General features: G+C 29.6%; 2 protein-coding genes across 3 annotated transcripts; one reads left to right on the top strand and one right to left on the bottom strand.

Moving 5' to 3' along the window:
• Positions 1-244: 244 nt before the first annotated feature.
• Positions 245-6,034, top strand: si:ch211-59o9.10 (uncharacterized protein LOC561841 homolog). The gene is made up of 11 exons (XM_056386793.1): positions 245-353; positions 723-957; positions 1,710-1,767; positions 1,858-2,329; positions 2,976-3,082; positions 3,171-3,269; positions 3,745-3,817; positions 4,078-4,169; positions 4,762-4,880; positions 4,999-5,098; positions 5,722-6,034. The coding sequence occupies exons 2-11, from the start codon at positions 824-826 to the stop codon at positions 5,791-5,793; spliced, it is 1,326 nt and encodes a 441-aa protein (XP_056242768.1). The 5' UTR covers positions 245-353; positions 723-823; the 3' UTR covers positions 5,794-6,034.
• On the bottom strand, positions 5,886-23,111 carry lyrm5b (LYR motif containing 5b). Of its 2 annotated transcripts, none has more exons than XM_056386795.1 (3): positions 22,801-23,111; positions 22,140-22,266; positions 5,886-6,337 (listed from the first exon to the last, which is right to left on the bottom strand). In XM_056386795.1, exons 2-3 carry the CDS (start codon positions 22,182-22,184, stop codon positions 6,131-6,133), a joined length of 252 nt encoding a protein of 83 aa, XP_056242770.1. In that variant the 5' UTR covers positions 22,185-22,266; positions 22,801-23,111; the 3' UTR covers positions 5,886-6,130. The 2 variants fall into 2 exon arrangements, with proteins under 2 accessions (XP_056242770.1, XP_056242771.1); XM_056386796.1 differs by having other exon boundaries at positions 22,140-22,232.
• Between the last annotated feature and the right edge of the window lie 568 nt (positions 23,112-23,679).

Raw genomic sequence — 23,679 nt, 5'->3', positions numbered from 1 at the left:
ATTATATGTCTGTAGAAATGTACTGGATGCATTTTATTTTGTATATTTTTATGTTTTTAACTGTTTTGTTCTAGTTTTCTGTTTTGTATATTGTATGTTTTTCTTTTCTGTGTTGTATTTTATTTTATTGTGTTGTCTTATGAGCCACACACACCGCCATGAATGCGTTTAATGTATTTTCTCATCTCGACAATAAAACAGAACAAATGTAAATACAGGAGGAGTTTTCGGTACTTTTCGGTGCTACACCGGAAATTCCCGATGTTGTTACGAAGCGTCTTCCTGTTGTGACTGGCGGCTTCTCGGTCGCAGACTGTCCGTTAAAAAGCCGGTAAAAAGACGACATCACAGAGGTAAAGTTCACCCGTATCACTTTGATAATGTTATTGTTGTTGGAAGGAATAAAGTTTAATTGATTTTATATGGATTGATCGTCGTGTTTCTTTGAACTGTAGCTCTTTTAGCTACATGTCTGTGCTAATTAAGCTAACAAACGAGCCGCTCGGTTTGTTTCTACTCGTCTTCTCGTGAAAACAAATCAGTTGGTGCAGTTTTTCCCGCTTTTATTCTCATGACCCCTCATTATTATTGAATATATACGTGTCAGTTAAGTAGTTCAAGCTTTGTGGTAGTTTATGGAAGACTTTAATCTGTGGAAACCGTAACGTTAGCTCGTTTTTCTGCGCGGTGTTTTCATCGTTAACTCGTTCTGTAATTCCCAGTGTTTCAGGTGAGTGTTCCTGGTTTACCTGGGTGATATGAGCCCGGCTCTGAGGCGACTGTAGAGTCGGGACCAGGTGTGTGACAGCGCCCCCAGGAAGCCATGGATGAGCCGGTAGCAGCCAGCCCCTGTTCGTCTGAACCGGACAGTCCCGGAGGTCTGAACCGAGGCTGCCTGCTCGACCCCGCGGAACTCCTGTACCACGATCTGTCCATCATCGTCCCGGAAACACCCAGGTAACACGTGCAGACAGGTGACAAGAGGTGTTGCTCCCCCGTGAACAGCAGCAGAAAGTGTTGATATTCTTAAAACTCTAGACCTACCTTTCTAGTCTGGCAGTTAATTGAATTATATTTTATTTATTTATCTTTCTACTTATTTATATATTTTAAGCTGTTTTACTAGTTTGTCCCTTTAGTCCATGTTTATTTCAGGATCGTTTTCCTTTTAATACTATTTCTACTTTTATTTCTCATTTTACTCTCTTCCAATTATGTCCTCTCTTTTTAAGAGTTTATTATTTTATCTTTACCATTTGTTCTTTTTATTTTTATTATCCTACTTTTTATTTCTGGTTCTACTCACTTTAATACATCTCTGTTTTAGCTTTTATTGTTTGATCATTATCACTATATTGTTCCCTTTGCTCCAGTCTTCAACGTTTCCTCAGTTCCTGTTGTTGTTATTGTCTTATTTTTATTGTTTTTAGTTATTACTTGGTCATTTATAAAGTCTGACTGACACGAACAACTTTAAAGCTTCTGGTCTCTGAACTCTACTGGAGGATGAACTTCATTCTTTTTAACAATATTCCTTCATTTATTGTTTGATCACTTTCTTTACTGCTTCCAGAATCAGTCCAATGCAGCAGCTCTGCCATGACATCTGTCTTTCTAAAGTTCATACTGAATAAATTACTCTTGGTCTAATATCAGTGACAGGATTTCTTTGGCCGAACAAACTGTTTAAACCTGTTTGCTTGGTTCAGTCCGCAGCTCAGTAAACGGAGGAGACACGGTCGGACCACAGAGGAACATTTCAGCCCTGTAAGTCACCGAGCTGCAGCACAGTCATGACAGATGTTGTTCATCTTATTCTCCAGGCAGAGGTCGACTGCTGTGGTTTTCTGTCCTCAGGTGGCGGCCGGCGGTTCACTGGAGCGACCAGAACGTCCCCCCAGCACTGAACGAGGTTTCTCATGTAAATCCAAACGCAGGCGTCTGGCAGCAGCGATGGGAGAGCAGAGTGTCGGTTTTGTTCCCGCTTCATCTCTGAGGTCTCTCCCTCTGGGCAGCTGGCTGCAGACCCCGCTGTCAACTGCATCCTGTTCCTCCTCATCATCCTCCTCCTCCTCCTCCTCCTCCTCATCTTCCTCGTCCTCCTCCCCCTACCTCACTCCAGTCTCAGCGGAGGATGTGGAAGAACTGGCTTCGACTGTGGCGGGCTCCACAGAAGAAACCAGTCCTGCTTGTCTTAACCGGGGGAGGAGGAGAAGTCCGATGACGGCTTCAGCTTCGCCCTCATCGGCGCCGCCCCCCCACTCTGACTCTCTGTCCTTCCTGACAGCAGAGGAGAGGAGATGGCTGAACGGTGAAGGAAACACAACAGGTGAGGACACAGTATAAATGTTTACATCTCTGTTTTAACATCTCTTCTGAAGCCAAGTTGTATTTTAATTTATTTAATTCAATTTTATTAATTATATCATTAGGAATTAAGTACTATAATAATTTATAGTACCTCCTGGTTTTCATACTGTAACACTTGGTTCAATTAAATTACATTTTGGTTGAAGTTAATTTGCCTAATTAAGTAAATGTGAAGTTGTGGACTCATCAGAACTTTTTAAACGCTGCAGTGGCTTATTTGAATATTTTTATTTTTCATTTAGTTTTTAAAATTTATTTTAGATTTTTAATAATATTTAAATAATTAATTATTTTATTTATTTTTATATTTTGTGGCTTTTATTTTACTTACGGAAAGAAAGGGGCAAAAGTTTCAATATGTTTTCATTATAATTATTTATTTGTTTTTCTTCGTACATTTGGAACTGCCATTAGTATTAATGCTGATACTGTAGTTTGATGTGCTGAGGTTTTTGTTGTAAAAGTAAATCTTTAAAACTAAACCTTTAATCAGCTTTAGTCTGAATTAAACGAGGGAAGGAAACAACTGAATTCCAGTTAGAGAGTAAGTTTCCCGCCCACAGCTGTTTCAGTTCTTTGGTTGTGATGTCTTGTTTCTCCTGCAGTGGCGGCGGCGGCAGCGGCGGAGGAGATCGTCATCAGTGACGATGAGGACGCCGTGGTTCTCTCTGCACAGATGGAGGAAGACGAGGCGTTGGCCTGGAGCCTGCAGGTGAGAGGCTTCACCTGCAGAGTCACACTCTGACGCCTCACCTGTGCAGAGCGGCCTCACTGCAGATGATCCTGTTTTTATCTTTCAGGCCCAGTTTGACCAGGAGGAGGCGGAGTCACACAGCCGACACCACCACCATCATCATCATCAGCTTCACTATCATCTTCATCAGCAGAGCCACCACAGGGTGAGACAGACTGTGTCTCTAAACACTCAACACACACGCTGTAGTTTGTGTTGACTCAGCCCCACACACCGTCCTGCTGCCCAAAATGTGGATTCATCCGCCACTGAAAATAGTCCCAAACAAAAGCTGCATTTCCTCCTATTTGTTTGATAGAAACTACAGAGATCAGCTGTTTACTGAGAGCTTTGAAACATTAAACCAATGATATTCTTTCAGGAGAAAGTAGTTCCGCTGATGTGGAGGAACACCTGAGTAACACTGTGTCTGGAGAGAAATGTTTTTATACAATAATAATAAAATTAACAACAATAACAATAATAATAATGATTTTCAAAATGTGTAAATAAAATTCAGACTGAATCTAACATCAGATATGATCATGACATCAGCTGCTTAACCTGATTCTTTCAGCATGTCGTCTGTCTGTGAACATGTGGGTGTGTTAGTGTTGACCACAGTGACTCTTCCTCTGCAGTATCATCCTCATCTGGAGCACAGCTGGATGTCTCAGGTTCTGGCTGCGGTCTCTCCTCCGACCTTTGAAGACGGTACGATGACACTCACTGAGCGTGTTCTTTTATCTGATTTAATGATGGTCTCCTAGATCTCCGGTGTTATGGTCCTGGTTGTCACCTGTGGTTACCGTGGTAACAGCAGGTGGATTCATACTACAGTAAACAGTGTTATCAGGATCCTAAAACTCCACCGATCCATCCATGTGACTCAGCGAAGCCACAGAGCCTCTAGAGAGCAGGTGGAGGATTTGATGGTGCCCCTGGTCTTTACTGTTTTTTGGGGTTTTTTTCAGATCTGATTGGTCAACGCAGAAGACGTGGGCGGGGCAGAAGGGGGAACGCCATGCCCAGCTTCTCAGAGGACCCTCAGGGGAACGACTACGAGGTGAGGAAGACGAGAGACACTTCCACAGGCAGCATCTTCATCCACTTCACCTCAGTGAAGAGAGCAGCTTCATGACTGTGATCAGAGCGGCTGAAGAACAGGAAGCTTTTTATTTATGGGTCTGGAAACATGTTAAAAATGAATCTGTTAATTAATCACTTGTGCATTTATTAATAATTATTCAATTATTTATTATCAGGTTTTGACGATTAGTAGAAAAAAAATCTCACGTCAGAATCTAGTTTGTACCTGATACTGAGACATTTATTTTTCATTGTTGACTCCTCCTCCTCCCTGAAGGTGTCATCGTCCACGATCAGATGAACTTTATCGATCAGAAAGTTGTTTATGGTTCTTTTTCTTAATGAGATTATTAATTAACGACAAAAAATAAAAACAAAATAAAATAAGTTCAATACAAACGTTTTAATGGTGACGAGTTTGCAGTTACAGTCACTGACACATTACCGGTGAAGGGGTCTCGTGATTCCCCACCGCAGGCTGCTTGTAACCATGACGACGGAGGACTTTGATGTATATTAACCTCAGGTAACCCTCTACAGACTCGTCCTGTCGTCTGCTCGTGTTTCAGGCTCTGCTGGAGTTCGAGGAGCGTCAAGGTGCCGTCGTGTCCAAGAAGTTGACTCGGAGGGAAATCCAGAGGTTTCCCACCAAAACCTTCAAGTCTGCCAACGGCGCCGGGAACACCCAGTGAGTCCACCAGCCGGTCTGGACCTGGTCTGACCTGGTCCTCAGTATTTCAGACTCTTAATGATTCAAACTGTGTCTGACTCTGGCGACTGATTTTTGTCCTGGGATTGATTGACAGGTGTCAGATCTGTTTCTGTGACTACACCGATGGGGAGAAGCTGAGGATGTTGCCGTGTTTCCATGACTACCACGTCCAGTGTATTGACAGGTGGTTGAAGGTAACGCCTCACATCCTGCTCCGCTCTGAATCCAGTTTCTGACTCCAGGGTCAACGAAAAAAAAAAATTAATAACAAACTGAACTTTGGATCATTAATTAGATAAATACTGACTGTGTTATTAATCAATTAGTAATGATATCTGCTCCGTACTGATGTAATACAGGTGAGAGTGAACAAGCAGCATGAAGCTGGGTCGGAGCTGCGATTAGTCGATTAATCAGCAGCTGTTCTGATAATTGATTAATTGTTGAGTTCTTTTTTTCCCACGACACTTAAAGCCAAAACAATTAATGGAGTAAATATTAATGATCTGCTGTTAAATATAATTAGTTCATCAGTTTGGCTGTAGTGAAGTTTGGAGCTGAACTCGTCACCTGTTTTGATAATCGATACATTGTAAATTAATCGATTGATTGATTTTCAGATCATTTTTACACAGTTGATCTGATAATCCAGTTGTTTGAGGACGTGAAACTGACGTGTTGAGTGGTTTATCTCTGAGCTGCAGCTGCTGATGAATCACGAAAAGCTCGTTAATGGGATGAAACATCTGTCAATGTCTGATGAATCCATCACCACATTGATTACTCTTGTCTGATTAAAACCGTCTCCCCCCGACAGGATAACACCACCTGTCCGATCTGCAGAGCCAACCTGGCTGACGGTGACTCCCTCGCCCCCCCGACCCTCTGACCTCTGACCCCTGTTTCTACTGTTTTGTACCGGGAGCTGACGGGTTGGTGGTCTCTCTTCCTGCCAGGAGGGATGAAGGAGAACTCCTCAACTCTTTTTTTTATGACTTTATTTAAGTGTTTTCTCTCAGAGCTGAATGAACTCGACAGGAATAAAACATTAAAACCTCGAAGCTGCTGCTCATTTCTGTTGTTCTGTCATTCCAGTTTTTAATGAGCCTGAAATAAACAAAGACTCTTTATATTTTGTACGTGTCTTGTTTTTTCTGGGAGCTGATGGTGATTAACACAGATGGTTTCAGTGGGTGGAGTCTGTCCTGAGTCTCTGCGGCAGCTGTTCATTCCTCATAGTAGCGTTTCTTCAGCGCTCTGTACTTCCTCAGGTAGTAGAGCGCCTCCAGCTCACGGGCCACGTACTCCCCACGAGCGATCATCTCCTTGATCTGCTCCGGGTCCTGGACTGACTTGTTCTTGGTGAACGCCGCTCTCAGTCGGTCTCTGAAGTACTCGCCTCCTTTGGGGTACTCCCGACCGAGGTAGAGGAGCTGAGGAGGACGAAGAGGAGAATGTTTAACAGCAGATCACTGTCATAATTTTTCAAATGTGGATACAAGAATCAAAACTGGTTTGTTTTTCCCCCTGAGGCCATTCATTTAAAAAAATCCCATTAGCCACTTGGAATTTCAAAAGGCTGCCATTTTCCAAGATGGCTGCCATTTCTAGCATAGGAGACGTTTTACCCACTCATTTAAATGATTTTACAATTGAATCCTATGTTTTTGACTATGAGGACGTCAAATTCACAATTCTGTATTAAATATGACTTTTAATCATTAAAATTATTTTTATGCTTATGAGGTTCTTGGCCTGTCTTGTATGATTGTTCTAATTCAGCAAGACTTTTAATTTGTAAGTGTTCATGTTTCATTTTTTTACAGTGAACTAAATTTCAGCTTCTATGTTGTTAAAATGTTTGATTTAACACATCATTTAGATAACTGATGATGAAGTGAACGACTTCATCTGCTAACCAGAGGGAGAGAGAAGCCAACGCTAACTGCTAAATTTAAATGACTAGCAGAACCGAATAGCATGTATACTAATAACCAATCAGATGGTGCACATATGTGCATATATGTATATAAGTACAAACATACATTTATATATGAGTATATACTATGAAATTTTTATGCCTTATTCTAGTATGAATAGTACTATGCTGTTTTTAAGAAATGTTATACTTAACTGTACTATGACGTTTCTATAAAATGTAATACTTTACTATTCTATGACGTTTTTATAACATTCTTAAGTATAACTAAGCTATGACGATTTTTGACGTTTTTGAGCCTTACTATACTATGACTTTTTTTTTTAAACGTTTTTATGTCTGACTGTGCTATGACGTTTATATGAAATTTTATACCTTTTATACTATGTTGTTTTTATAAAATTTTATGCCTTGCTAAACTATGTTGTTTTTTGATGATTTTATGTCTGACTATGCTATGATTTTTTTTGACATTTTCATGACTTATTATACTACGAACTTTTTTTAAATTTTCATGACTTACTATACTATGACGTTTTTTAAAATTTTTTCATGTCTTACTATACTATGACGTTTTTTTAATTTTTTCAAGTCTTACTATACTATAACTTTTTTTTGACGTTTTCATGTCGTACTATACTATGACGTTTTTTTTAATTTTTTCATGACTTACTATACTATGACGTTTTTTTAAACTTTTTTCATGACTTCCTATACTACAACGTTTTTTTTTGACGTTTTCATGTCTTACTATACTATGATTTTTTTTTACTTTTTTCATGTCTTACTATACTATGACTTTTTTTTTACTTTTTTCATGTCTTACTATACTATGACTTTTTTTTTACTTTTTTCATGTCTTACTATACTATGACTTTTTTTTTACTTTTTTCATGTCTTACTATACTATGACTTTTTTTTTTACTTTTTTCATGTCTTACTATACTACAACGGTTTTTTTTTACGTTTTTCATGTCTTACTATACTATGATTTTTTTTTACTTTTTTCATGTCTTACTATACTATGACGTTTTTTAAAATTTTTTCATGACTTACTATACTATGACTTTTTTTACTTTTTTCATGTCTTACTATACTATGACTTTTTTTTTACTTTTTTCATGTCTTACTATACTATGACGTTTTTTTTTATTTTTTCATGTCTTACTATACTATGACGTTTTTTTGCTTTTTTCATGTTTTATAATACTATAACTTTTTTTTGACGTTTTCATGTCTTACTATACTATGACTTTTTTTTTTACTTTTTTCAAGTCTGACTATACTATGACGTTTTTTGACATTTTCATGACTTATTATACTACGTTTTTTTTTAACGTTTTCATGTCTTACTATACTATGACTTTTTTTTTACTTTTTTCATGTCTTACTATACTATGACTTTTTGTGACGTCTTCATGTCTTACTATACTATGACGTTTTTTTTACTTTTTTCATGTTTTACTATACTATAACTTTTTTTTGACGTTTTCATGTCTTACTATACTATGACGTTTTTTGACATTTTCATGACTTACTATACTACGTTTTTTTTTGACGTTTTCATGACTTACTATACTATGACGTTTTTTAAAATTTTTTCATGACTTACTATACTATGATTTTTTTTTTTTCATGACTTACTATACTATGACTTTTTTTTTACTTTTTTCATGTCCTACTATACTATGACTTTTTTTTTACTTTTTTCATGTCCTACTATACTATGACGTTTTTTAAAATTTTTTCATGACTTACTATACTATGACTTTTTTTTTACTTTTTTCATGTCTTACTATACTATGACTTTTTTTTAACTTTTTTCATGTCTTACTATACTATGACATTTTTTAAAATTTTTTAATGATTTACTATACTATGACGTTTTCTTTACTTTTTTCATGATTTACTATACTATGACGTTTTTTTAAACTTTTTTCATGACTTACTATACTATGACGTTCTTTTTTACTTTTTTCATGTCTTACTATAGTATAACTTTTTTTGACGTTTTCATGTCTTACTATACTACGTTTTTTTTTGACGTTTTCATGACTTACTATACTATGACGTTTTTTAAAATTTTTTCATGACTTACTATACTATGACTTTTTTTAAACTTTTTTCATGTCTTACTATACTACAACGGTTTTTTTTTACGTTTTTCATGTCTTACTATACTATGACTTTTTTTAACATTTTCATGACTTACTATACTATGACTTTTTTTTTACTTTTTTCATGTCCTACTATACTATGACGTTTTTTAAAAATTTTTCATGACTTACTATACTATGACTTTTTTTTTTTTTTTTCATGTCTTACTATACTATGAAGTTTTTTTTACTTTTTTCATGACTTACTATACTATGACTTTTTTTTACTTTTTTCAAGTCTTGCTATACTATGACTTTTTGTGACGTCTTCATGACTTATTATACTATGAACTTTTTTTTATTTTTTCATGTCTTACTATACTATGACGTTTTTTTTTACTTTTTTCATGACTTACTATACTATGACGTTTTTTAATATTTTTTAATGATTTACTATACTATGACGTTTTTTTTTACTTTTTTCATGACTTCCTATACTATGACGTTTTTTGACATTTTCATGACTTACTATACTACAACGTTTTTTTTTGACGTTTTCATGTCTTACTATACTATGACGTTTTTTTTTATTTTTTCATGTCTTACTATACTATGACGTTTTTTTTACTTTTTTCATGTTTTACTATACTATAACTTTTTTTTTTTTTTCAAGTCTTGCTATACTATGACGTTTTTTTTTACTTTTTTCATGACTTACTATACTATGACGTTTTTTTTTATTTTTTCATGTCTTACTATACTATGACGTTTTTTTTACTTTTTTCATGTTTTACTATACTATAACTTTTTTTAACTTTTTTCATGTCTTACTATACTATGATGTTTTTTAAAATTTTTTAATGATTTACTATACTATGACGTTTTTTTTTACTTTTTTCATGACTTATTATACTATGAACTTTTTTTTATTTTTTCATGTCTTACTATACTATGACGTTTTTTTTGACTTTTTTTTTCACTTTTTTCATGTCTTACTATACTATGACTTTTTGTGACGTCTTCATGACTTATTATACTATGAACTTTTTTTGACGTTTTCATGTCTTACTATACTATGACGTTTTTTTTTATTTTTTCATGTCTTACTATACTATGACGTTTTTTTTACTTTTTTCATGTTTTACTATACTATAACTTTTTTTTAACTTTTTTCATGTCTTACTATACTATGATGTTTTTTAAATTTTTTTAATGATTTACTATACTATGACGTTTTTTTTTACTTTTTTCATGACTTCCTATACTATGACGTTTTTTTTTATTTTTTCATGTCTTACTATACTATGACGCTTTTTTTGCTTTTTTCATGTTTTACTATACTATGACGTTTTTTAAAATTTTTTCATGTTTTACTATAGTATAACTTTTTTTGACGTTTTCATGTCTTACTATACTATGACGTTTTTTAAAATTTTTTCATGACTTACTATACTATGATTTTACTTTTTTCATGACTTCCTATACTATGACGTTTTTTGACATTTTCATGACTTACTATACTACAACGTTTTTTTTTGACGTTTTCATGTCTTACTATACTATGACGTTTTTTTTTATTTTTTCATGTCTTACTATACTATGACGTTTTTTTTACTTTTTTCATGTTTTACTATACTATAACTTTTTTTTTTTTTTTCAAGTCTTGCTATACTATGACGTTTTTTTTTACTTTTTTCATGACTTACTATACTATGACGTTTTTTTTTATTTTTTCATGTCTTACTATACTATGACGTTTTTTTTACTTTTTTCATGTTTTACTATACTATAACTTTTTTTAAACTTTTTTCATGTCTTACTATACTATGATGTTTTTTAAAATTTTTTAATGATTTACTATACTATGACGTTTTTTTTTACTTTTTTCATGACTTATTATACTATGAACTTTTTTTTATTTTTTCATGTCTTACTATACTATGACGTTTTTTTTGACTTTTTTCATGACTTACTATACTATGACGTTTTTTTTTTATTTTTTCATGACTTACCATACTATGACTTTTTAAAACTTTTTCGTCTTACTGTAGTATGACTTTTTTTAACATCTTCATGACTTCCTATACTATGACGTTTTTTTTTACTTTTTTCATGACTTACTATACTATGACGTTTTTTAATATTTTTTAATGATTTACTATACTATGACGTTTTTTTTAACTTTTTTCATGACTTCCTATACTATGACGTTTTTTGACATTTTCATGACTTACTATACTACAACGTTTTTTTTTGACGTTTTCATGTCTTACTATACTATGACGTTTTTTTTTATTTTTTCTTGTCTTACTATACTATGACGTTTTTTTTACTTTTTTCATGTTTTACTATACTATAACTTTTTTTTTTTTTTCAAGTCTTGCTATACTATGACGTTTTTTTTTACTTTTTTCATGACTTACTATACTATGACGTTTTTTTTTTTTTTTTTCAAGTCTTGCTATACTATGACTTTTTTTGACGTTTTCATGTCTTACTATAGTATAACTTTTTTTGACGTTTTCATGTCTTACTATACTACGTTTTTTTTTGACGTTTTCATGACTTACTATACTATGACGTTTTTTAAAATTTTTTCATGACTTACTATACTATGATTTTTTTTTTTTCATGACTTACTATACTATGACTTTTTTTTTACTTTTTTCATGTCTTACTATACTACAACGGTTTTTTTTTACGTTTTTCATGTCTTACTATACTATGACTTTTTTTTTACTTTTTTCATGTCCTACTATACTATGACGTTTTTTAAAATTTTTTCATGACTTACTATACTACGACTTTTTTTTTTTTTTTCATGTCTTACTATACTATGAAGTTTTTTTTACTTTTTTCATGTTTTACTATACTATGACGTTTTTGTTTTTTTTTTTCAAGTCTTGCTATACTATGACTTTTTGTGATGTCTTCATGACTTATTATACTATGAACTTTTTTTTATTTTTTCAAGTCTTACTATACTATGACGTTTTTTGACATTTTCATGACTTATTATACTACAACTTTTTTTTTTATTTTTTCATGTCTTACTATACTATGACGTTTTTTTTGCTTTTTTCATGTTTTACTATACTATAACTTTTTTTGACGTTTTCATGTCTTACTATACTATGACTTTTTTTTTTACTTTTTTCAAGTCTTACTATACTATGACGTTTTTTGACATTTTCATGACTTATTATACTACAACGTTTTTTTTTACGTTTTCATGTCTTACTATACTATGACTTTTTTTTTACTTTTTTCATGTCTTACTATACTATGACTTTTTGTGACGTCTTCATGACTTATTATACTATGAACTTTTTTTGACGTTTTCATGTCTTACTATATTATGACGTTTTTTTTTATTTTTTCATGTCTTACTATACTATGACGTTTTTTTTACTTTTTTCATGTTTTACTATACTATAACTTTTTAACTTTTTTCATGTCTTACTATACTATGATGTTTTTAAAATTTTTTTAATGATTTACTATACTATGACGTTTTTTTTTACTTTTTTCATGACTTCCTATACTATGACGTTTTTTTTTACTTTTTTCATGACTTCCTATACTATGACGTTTTTTTTTACTTTTTTCATGTCTTACTATACTATGACGCTTTTTTTGCTTTTTTCATGTCTTACTATACTATGACGTTTTTTAAAATTTTTTCATGTTTTACTATAGTATAACTTTTTTTGACGTTTTCATGTCTTACTATACTATGACGTTTTTTGACATTTTCATGACTTACTATACTACGTTTTTTTTTGACGTTTTCATGACTTACTATACTATGACGTTTTTTTAAATTTTTTCATGACTTACTATACTATGATTTTTTTTTTTTCATGACTTACTATACTATGACTTTTTTTTCACTTTTTTCATGTCTTACTATACTACAACGGTTTTTTTTTACGTTTTTCATGTCTTACTATACTATGACTTTTTTTTTACTTTTTTCATGTCCTACTATACTATGACGTTTTTTTAAATTTTTTCATGACTTACTATACTATGACTTTTTTTTTACTTTTTTCATGTCTTACTATACTATGACTTTTTTTAAACTTTTTTCATGTCTTACTATACTATGACGTTTTTTTTTATTTTTTCATGTCTTACTATACTATGACGTTTTTTTTTACTTTTTTCATGTTTTACTATACTATAACTTTTTTTTTTTACTTTTTTCATGTCTTACTATACTATGATGTTTTTTAAAATTTTTTAATGATTTACTATACTATGACGTTTTTTTTTTTATTTTTTCATGACTTACCATACTATGACTTTTTAAAACTTTTTCGTCTTACTGTAGTATGACTTTTTTTAACATCTTCATGACTTCCTATACTATGACGTTTTTTTTTACTTTTTTCATGTCTTACTATACTATGACGTTTTTTTTTACTTTTTTCATGTCTTACTATACTATGATGTTTTTTAAAATTTTTTCATGTCTTACTACACTATGACGTTTTTTTTTACTTTTTTCATGTCTTACTATACTATGATGTTTTTTAAAATTTTTTAATGATTTACTATACTATGACGTTTTTTTTTACTTTTTTCATGACTTCCTATACTATGACGTTTTTTTTTATTTTTTCATGTCTTACTATACTATGACGTTTTTTTTACTTTTTTCATGTTTTACTATACTATAACTTTTTTTTTTATTTTTCATGTCTTACTATACTATGACGTTTTTTTTACTTTTTTCATGTTTTACTATACTATAACTTTTTTTTTATTTTTTCATGTCTTACTATACTATGACGTTTTTTTTACTTTTTTCATGTTTTACTATACTATAACTTTTTTTTTATTTTTTCATGTCTTACTATACTATGACATTTTTTTTACTTTTTTCATGTCTTACTATACTATGACGTTTTTTTTTACTTTTTTCATGTCTTACTATACTATAACTTTTTTTGACGTTTTCATGACTTACGATACTATGACTTTTTTAAATTTTTTCATGTCTTACTATACTATGACTTTTCAAAAAAAATTTCATGTCTTACTATAGTACGACTTTTTAAAATTTTTTCATGTCCTACTACACTATGACTTTTAAAAAAAATTTCATTTCTCACTATAGTATTACGTTTTTTGATATTTTCATGACTTACTATACTATGACTTTTTTTGACCTTTTTTCAAGTCTTACTACACTATGACGTTTTTAAAAATTTTTTCATGACTTACTACACTGTGCCGTTTTTTTTAATTTTTTCATGACTTACTATACTATGACTTTTTTTGACGTTTTCGTGACTTACTATACTATGACATTTTTATTTAATTTTATACCTTACTAAACTATGACATTCTTATTTAGTTTTATACCTTACTATACTATGACATTTTTATACCTTACTTTACTATGACGTTTTTATAAAATTTTATGCCTTACTATACTAGGACATTTTTATGCCTTACTATACTAGGACATTTTTATGCCTTTCTATACTATGACATTTTATGCCTTACTATACTAGGACATTTTTATGCCTTACTTTACTAGGTAATTTTTATGCCTTACTATACTATGATATTTTTATGAAATGTTATGCCTTATTATACTATGACATTTTTATGCCTTACTATACTAGGACATTTTTATGCCTTACTATACTAGGACATTTTTATTAAATGTGATACCTTACTAGGTGTTTATGAAATTTTATGCCTTACTTTACTCTGACATTTTTATGAAATTTTATGCCTTACTTTACTATGACATTTTTATGAAAATGTATACCTTACTATACTATGACATTTTTATGCCTTACTATACAATGATTTTTTTAAATGAAATTTTATGCCTTACGTTACTATAATGCTTTTATGAAATGTTATGCCTTACTATACTATGACATTTTTATTTAATTTGATACCTTACTATGTTTTTATGAAATTGTATGCCTTACTATACTATGACATTTTTTTGAAAATTTATACCTTACTATACTATGACATTTTTATGCCTTACTATACAATGATTTTTTGAAATGAAATGTTATGCCTTATGTTACTATTACAATTTTTTGAAATTTTATGCCTTACTATACTATGACATTTTTATTAAATTTGATACCTTACTATGTTTTTATGAAATTTTATGCCTTACTTTGCTATGATATTTTTATGAAATTTCATGCCTTACTATACTATGACATTTTTATACCTTACTATACAATGATTTTTTTTAAATTAAATTTTATGCCTTACGTTACTATGACGTTTTTTAGGTAATTTTACTCCTTACTATACAATGACATTTTTACGCCTTACTTTACCATAACGTTTTTATGAATTTTACTCCTTGCTATAATATGATGTTTTTATGAAAATGTATACTTAATTATACTATGACATTTTTATTTAATTTTATGCCTTACTATACTATGAAATTTTATGCCTTACTATACTATGACATTTTTTTGTTTTTAAGTATATTTTTTGGGGCTTTTTATGCCTTTATTGGACAGTATAGTGGAGAGAGACAGGAAACGGGGAGGCAGAGAGGGGGAATGACATGCAGCAAAAGACCGTCCGATGCGGGATTCGAACCGGGGCCAACTGCAGCGAGGACTGTAGCCTCTACACATGGGGCGCCTGCTTAGACCAATACGCCACACGACGCCCCTACTATGACATTTTTATGAAAATTTATACCTTACTATACTATGACATTTTTATGCCTTACTATACAATGATTCTTTTGAAATGAAATGTCATGCCTTATGTTACTATTAAATTTTTTTGAAATTTTATGCCTTACTATACTATGACATTTTTATGAAAATTTATACCTTACTATACTATGACATTTTTATGCCTCACTATACAATGATTTTTTTAATGAAATCTTATGCCTTACGTTACTATGACGTTTTTATGAAATTTTATGCCTTACTATACTATGACATTTTTATGCCTTACTATACTATGACATTTTTATACCTTACTATACTATGACATTTTTATGCCTTACTATACTATGATATTTTTATGAAATGTTATGCCTTATTATGCTATGACATTTTTATGCCTTACTATACTATGACATTTTTATGCCTTACTATACTAGGACATTTTTATTAAATGTGATACCTTACTATGTTTTTATGAAATTTTATGCCTTACTTTGCTATGATATTTTTATGAAATTTTATGCCTTACTATACTATGACATTTTTATTCCTTACTATACTATGACATTTTTATGAAAATGTATACCTTACTATACTATGACATTTTTATGCCTTACTATACTATGACATTTTTATGAAAATTTATACCTTACTATACTATGACATTTTTATTCCTTACTATACAATGATTTTTTTAAAATCAAATTTTATGCCTTACTTTGCTATGATATTTTCATGATTTTTTATGCCTTACTATACTATGACATTCTTATGAAAATTTATACCTTACTATACTATGACATTTTTATGCCTTACTATACAATGATTCTTTTGAAATGAAATGTCATGCCTTATGTTACTATTAAATTTTTTTGAAATTTTATGCCTTACTATACTATGACATTTTTATGAAAATTTATACCTTACTATACTATGAAATTTTTATGCCTTACTATACAATGATTTTTTTAATGAAATCTTATGCCTTACGTTACTAAGACGTTTTTATGAAATTTTATGCCTTACGTTTCTATGACGTTTTTATGAAATTTTACTCCTTGCTATACAATGACATTTTTACGCCTTACTTTACCATAACGGTTTTATGAAATTTTACTCTTTATTATACAATGACATTTTTATGAAAATTTATACTTAATTATACTATGACATTTTTATTTAATCTTATGTCTTACTATACTATGATATTTTTATGCCTTACTATACAATGATTTTTTGAAATGAAATGTTATGCCTTATGTTACTATTACATTTTTTTTGAAATTTTATGCCTTGCTATACTATGACATTTTTATGAAAATTTATACCTTACTATGTTTTTATGAAATTTTATGCCTTACTGTACTATGACATTTTCATGAAAATTTATACCTTACTATACTATGACATTTTTATGCCTTACTATACAATGATTTTTTTAATGAAATTTTATGCCTTACTATACTATGACATTTTTATGAAAATTTCTATACTATGACATTTTTATACCTTACTATACTATGACATTTTTATGCCTTACTATACAATGATTTCTTTAAATGAAATTTTATGCCTTACGTTACTATGATGTTTTTATGAAATTTTATTCCTTGCTATGCTATGACATTTTTATGAAATTTTACTCCTTACTATACAATGACATTTTTATGAAATTTTATGCCTTACTATACTATGACATTTTTATTAAATTTGATACCTTACTATGTTTTTATGAAATTTTATGCCTTACTTTGCTATGATATTTTTATGAAATTTTATGCCTTACTATACTATGACATTTTTATTCCTTACTATACTATAACATTTTTATGAAAATGTATACCTTACTATACTATGACATTTTTATACCTTACTATACTATGACATTTTTATGCCTCACTATACAATGATTTTTTTAATGAAATCTTATGCCTTACGTTACTAAGACGTTTTTATGAAATTTTAGGCCTTACGTTACTATGACGTTTTTATGAAATTTTACTCCTTGCTATACAATGACATTTTTACGCCTTACTTTACCATAACGTTTTTATGAAATTTTACTCTTTATTATACAATGACATTTTTATGAAAATTTATACTTAATTATACTATGACATTTTTATTTAATCTTATGCCTTACTATACTATGATATTTTTATGCCTTACTATACAATGATTTTTTGAAATGAAATGTTATGCCTTATGTTACTATTACATTTTTATGAAAATTTATACCTTACTATACTATGACATTTTTATGAAATTTGATACCTTACTATGTTTTTATGAAATTTTATGCCTTACTATACTATGACATTTTTATGCCTTACTATACAATGATTTTTTTAATGAAATTTTATGCCTTACTATACTATGACATTTTTATGCCTTACTATACTATGACATTTTTATACCTTACTATACTATGACATTTTTATGCCTTACTATACAATGATTTCTTTAAATGAAATTTTATGCCTTACGTCACTATGATGTTTTTATGAAATTTTATTCCTTGCTATGCTATGACATTTTTATGAAATTTTACTCCTTACTATACAATGACATTTTTATGAAAATTTATGCCTTACTATACTATGACATTTTTATTAAATTTGATACCTTACTATGTTTTTATGAAATTTTATGCCTTACTTTGCTATGATATTTTTATGAAATTTTATGCCTTACTATACTATGACATTTTTATGAAAATTTATACCTTACTATACTATGACATTTTTATGAAAATGTATACCTTACTATACTATGACATTTTTATGCCTTACTATACTATGACATTTTTATGAAAATTTATACCTTACTATACTATGACATTTTTATTCCTTACTATACTATGACATTTTTATGAAAATGTATACCTTACTATACTATGACATTTTTATGCCTTACTATACTATGACATTTTTATGAAAATTTATACCTTACTATACTATGACATTTTTATGCCTTACTATACAATGATTTTTTAATTAAATTTTATGCCTTACGTTACTATGACGTTTTTATGAAATTTTATGCCCTACTATACTATGACATTTTTATGCCTTACTATACTATGAAATTTTTATACCTTACTATACTATGACATTTTTATGCCTTACTATACAATGATTTTTTTAAATGAAATTTTATGCCTTACGTTACTATGACGTTTTTATGAAATTTTAGGCCTTACGTTACTATGACGTTTTTATGAAATTTTACTCCTTGCTATACAATGACATTTTTACGCCTTACTTTACCATAACGTTTTTATGAAATTTTACTCTTTATTATACAATGACATTTTTATGAAAATTTATACTTAATTATACTATGACATTTTTATTTAATCTTATGCCTTACTATACTATGATATTTTTATGCCTTACTATACAATGATTTTTTGAAATGAAATGTTATGCCTTATGTTACTATTACATTTTTATGAAATTTTTATACCTTACTATACTATGACATTTTTATGAAATTTTATGCCTTACTATACAATGATTTTTTTAATGAAATTTTATGCCTTACTATACTATGACATTTTTATGCCTTACTATACTATGACGTTTTTATGAAATTTTATGCCTTACTATACTATGACATTTTTATGCCTTACTATACTATGACATTTTTATGCCTTACTATACTATGACATTTTTATGCCTTACTATACAATGATTTCTTTAAATGAAATTTTATGCCTTACGTCACTATGATGTTTTTATGAAATTTTATTCCTTGCTATGCTATGACATTTTTATGAAATTTTACTCCTTACTATACAATGACATTTTTATGAAATTTTATGCCTTACTATACTATGACATTTTTATTAAATTTGATACCTTACTATATTTTTATGAAATTTTATGCCTTACTATACTATGACATTTTTATGAAATTTTATGCCTTACTATACTATGACATTTTTATGCCTTACTATACTATGACATTTTTATGAAAATGTATACCTTACTATACTATGACATTTTTATGAAAATTTATACCTTACTATACTATGACATTTTTATGAAAATTTATACCTTACTATACTATGACATTTTTATTCCTTACTATACTATGACATTTTTATGCCTTACTATGACATTTTTATGAAATTTTATGCCTTACTATACTATGACATTTTTATGCCTTACTATACTATGACATTTTTATGAAAATTTATACCTTACTATACTATGACATTTTTATGCCTTACTATACAATGATTTTTTTAAATGAAATTTTATGCCTTACGTTACTATGATGTTTTTATGAAATTTTATTCCTTGCTATGCTGTCATTTTTATGAAATTTTACTCCTTACTATACAATGACATTTTTATGAAATTTTATGCCTTACTATACTATGACATTTTTATTAAATTTGATACCTTACTATATTTTTATGAAATTTTATGCCTTACTTTGCTATGATATTTTTATGAAATTTTATGCCTTACTATACTATGACATTTTTATGCCTTACTATACTATGACATTTTTATGAAAATGTATACCTTACTATACTATGACATTTTTATGCCTTACTATACAATGATTTTTTTAATGAAATTTTATGCCTTACGTTACTATGACGTTTTTATGAAATTTTACTCCTTACTATACAATGACATTTTTACGCCTTACTTTACCATAACGTTTTTATGAAATTTTACTCCTTGCTATAATATGATGTTTTTATGAAAATTTATACTTTACTATACTATGACATTTTTATTCAATTTTATGCCTTACTTACTATGACATTTTTATGCCTTACTATACAATGATTTTTTTTAATCAAATTTTATGCCTTACTATGACATTTTTATGAAAATTTATGTCTTATTATACTACAAAGTTTTTTTTTAATTTTATGCCTTACTATACTAGGATGTTTTTATGATATTATATTATAGTAAGGCATAAAAACGTAATGGTATAATAAGGCATAACATTTCATAAAAACATTGTAAGGTATCAAATTTGATATAAATGTCATAGTATAGTAAGGCATAAAAACGTCATAGTAAGGTATTAAATTTAATAAAAACATAGTTTTCAAAGTTGATAAAAAATTTGATAAAAATGTCATAAAAATGTCACAGTATAGTAAAGCATAAAATTTAATAAAAACGTTATCGTATAGTAAGGCATAAAATTCATAAAAACATAGTAAGGTATCAAATTTGATAAAAAATGTCATAGTATAGTAAGGCATAAAAATGTCATAGTATAGTAAGGCATAAAATTTCATAAAAACGTAATAGTAACTTAAGGTATAAAATGTAATAGTCTAGTAAGGCATAAAATTTCATTTAAAAAAATCATTGTAAAGTAAGGCATAAAAACGTAATGGTATAGTCAGGTATAAAATTTCATAAGAAAACATGCTAAGGCATAAAATATCATTAAAATTTGATAGTACAGTAAGGCATAAAATTTCAGAAAAACATCATAGTATAGTGAGGCATTAAATTTCATTAAAAATAGTAAGTATAAGCATAAAAAAATCATAGTATGGTACAAAATTTCATAAAAACAGAGTAAGACATCAAATTTCATAAAAATGTCATAGTAACGTAAGGCATAAAATTTCACTTCCAAAAAATCATTGTATAATCAGGCATAAAAACGTAATGGTATAGTAAGGTTTAAAATTTCATAAGAATGTAACAGTATAGTAAGCATAAAACATATTATAGTAAGGCATAAAAATGTCATAGTAATGTAAAGTATGTAAGTATGTATCATAAAATAAATAAAAAAACGCCATCGTACAGTAAGGCATTAAATTTCATTAAAATTTGATAGTACAGTATGGAATAAAATTTCATAAAAATGTCATAGTATAGTTAAGCATAAAATTTCATAAAAATGTCATTGTTTAGTAAGGCATAAAAACGTAATATTAAGGTATACAATTTCATAAAAACATAGTTTTCAAAGTTGATAAACATTTGATAAAAATGTCATAGGTCATAAAATTTCATTAAAATTTGATAGTACAGTACGGCATAAAATTTCATAAAAACTTAATAGTATAGTAATGCATTAATAAATAAAGTAAGGCATAAAATTTAATCAAAAAAAAATTGTATAGATTTTAGATGTATAGAAGGCATAAAAACGTCATAGTAAGGGATAAAAACATCATAATAATATAAGGTATAAAGACATCATAGCATACTATGGCATAAAATTTCATACACATTTTATAGTATAGTAAGGCATAAAAAAGTATAGTTAAGTAAGGCATACACATACATACACATGTATTTTCATGTATGAATGCATGTGTATGTATGTGTCTATGATATATATATATATATATATATATATATATATGTATGCACATTTATAACTGTATTGTATATATGTATGTACGCATGCTAGAACACATGTATTTGCATGAGAAGTTTCAGAATGGAGTTGAAACACACACCAGGTGTTTCTGCACAAACACTGATCAGACTTTCAAAACACACAGACTCACATTTTTATAGAGTCGAACCACTTCAGCTCTCAGAGGGTTCGCCATGGTCCAGGAGGATTGGGGGGGTGAAGGGTGGGATGGGGGGCAGTCAAACTGAAAAACAACGTCTTGTTCTTCTGTTTGTTGACTAAATAAAAAGTAACAGAACATCAACATTTGAAGAGTCTCTTCTTTGACCTTTGACCTTCTCAGATCACCAAAAGATAAACAGATTAAATGTTTATGATAAAATATAATTTGTGAAACTAAGACAGAATTAGTTTTCAGGCTTTAATTCTAATGTATTTTAGACACAAAGGTTTAAGGTCGTTTGACAGAATGATAGAAAAATACAACATATATATATCAAGAAAAAACTAAAGTACACGGTCAGTTTGTTAATAGACAGAATAAACAATTAAATTAAATACACTTTATTTTATTGTATGTATTCGGTTGTTCTGAATGTTTTTATTTATTAATCATTTATGACACGTCAGCTCTTCTCAAATGAAGCTATCGCGTTTTAAATTTCAGCCTGAACAAATAATGACAAACTAAACTGACAGTTGACAGACAGGTGAGCTAACGCCTTAACGTTGTTACGTCACGTTGTTGATCTACGATGAAACGAGGCTGAATCAGAACTAATCCAACATGTAGACAGTTATAGCCGTGTTACCTGTCCAGGTGACCTCTGCTGCTCCTGAACCTTCCCTGGAACAAAGTGCAGTCTGGTGGACACTCAGCGTCACTTAGCTTTGACGTAGCTAACTCAGCTAACTTCACAATAACTCACTTAAATCTGCTGAAATCGACAAACAGGTGAGTTCCGGTGTTTGTCGGTTTCTTCCTTTGTTTCGTCGATACTTCGGTAGTGACGTCAGCAGCAGTTTTATGATGAGTTTTATTTTTTAAAACACTTTTGTAACGTGTTCGGTTGTATAAACAGCTGACAAGTAAACAACCAAAGAGTAGCACGCAGACAGAGATAGTAATCCCCCGAGACGAAGCGGAAATGCCGAGCGCATGCGCACAAATGCAAAACACTTTGACGTTTTCTGAATGTATTTTTCTGTTTATGGAAATTCTGCTTTAAAAGATTAAATTATATGAAAGTTTTATATTTTACAGGCTCAACTGAAGAAAAAACAAAATGTTTTATATTTTATTGGTCACGTGTGAAGCAGGAAATCACCTTTTAGTGAAGCAGTTTGAAACAGTCAGAAAAAAGTGAAATCGTCCTTTTTGTGCTTTAGTAAATCTGAATTCATCCAGTGGTTCAAATGTGGAGAAAAATAAGTGAAATAAATGTTTCCTGAATCTGACAGCCGGATCTAAACTGTGTTGATGCTTAAACTCTAAAAGCTGTCACAACAATAAGTTGACACGTTACAGGTATAACTTACAACTTAATCACAGCTTCATTTCATCAGTGTCACTTCCTGTTCTACTGATTTAATTAGGTGACACACAGATGTAAACAAACATCAGAATAAAACATTAATCAGCTGTTTCCTGTTTATATGTAGCTCAGCAACAATTAAAAAAGAAAACTAAA

This window comes from Seriola aureovittata, chromosome 10, assembly GCF_021018895.1.
Source record: "Seriola aureovittata isolate HTS-2021-v1 ecotype China chromosome 10, ASM2101889v1, whole genome shotgun sequence".
NCBI classification, from domain to species: domain Eukaryota; kingdom Metazoa; phylum Chordata; class Actinopteri; order Carangiformes; family Carangidae; genus Seriola; species Seriola aureovittata.
The sequence above is the reverse complement of the archived record's forward strand: the minus strand, read 5'-3'. Positions and strand labels throughout refer to the sequence as shown.

Excerpts from the sequence above, each read along its gene's own strand:
- si:ch211-59o9.10 (XM_056386793.1), top strand. The coding sequence starts at position 824 with ATGGATGAGCCGGTAGCAGCCAGCCCCTGTTCGTCTGAACCGGACAGT. Across the intron at positions 1,768-1,857 it reads CAGAGGAACATTTCAGCCCT|GTGGCGGCCGGCGGTTCACT; the intron begins GTAAGTCACCGA and ends TTCTGTCCTCAG. Across the intron at positions 3,270-3,744 it reads ATCAGCAGAGCCACCACAGG|TATCATCCTCATCTGGAGCA; the intron begins GTGAGACAGACT and ends CTTCCTCTGCAG.
- lyrm5b (XM_056386795.1), bottom strand. The coding sequence starts at position 22,184 with ATGGCGAACCCTCTGAGAGCTGAAGTGGTTCGACTCTATAAAAAT. Across the intron at positions 6,338-22,139 it reads TGGTTCGACTCTATAAAAAT|CTCCTCTACCTCGGTCGGGA; the intron begins GTGAGTCTGTGT and ends CGTCCTCCTCAG.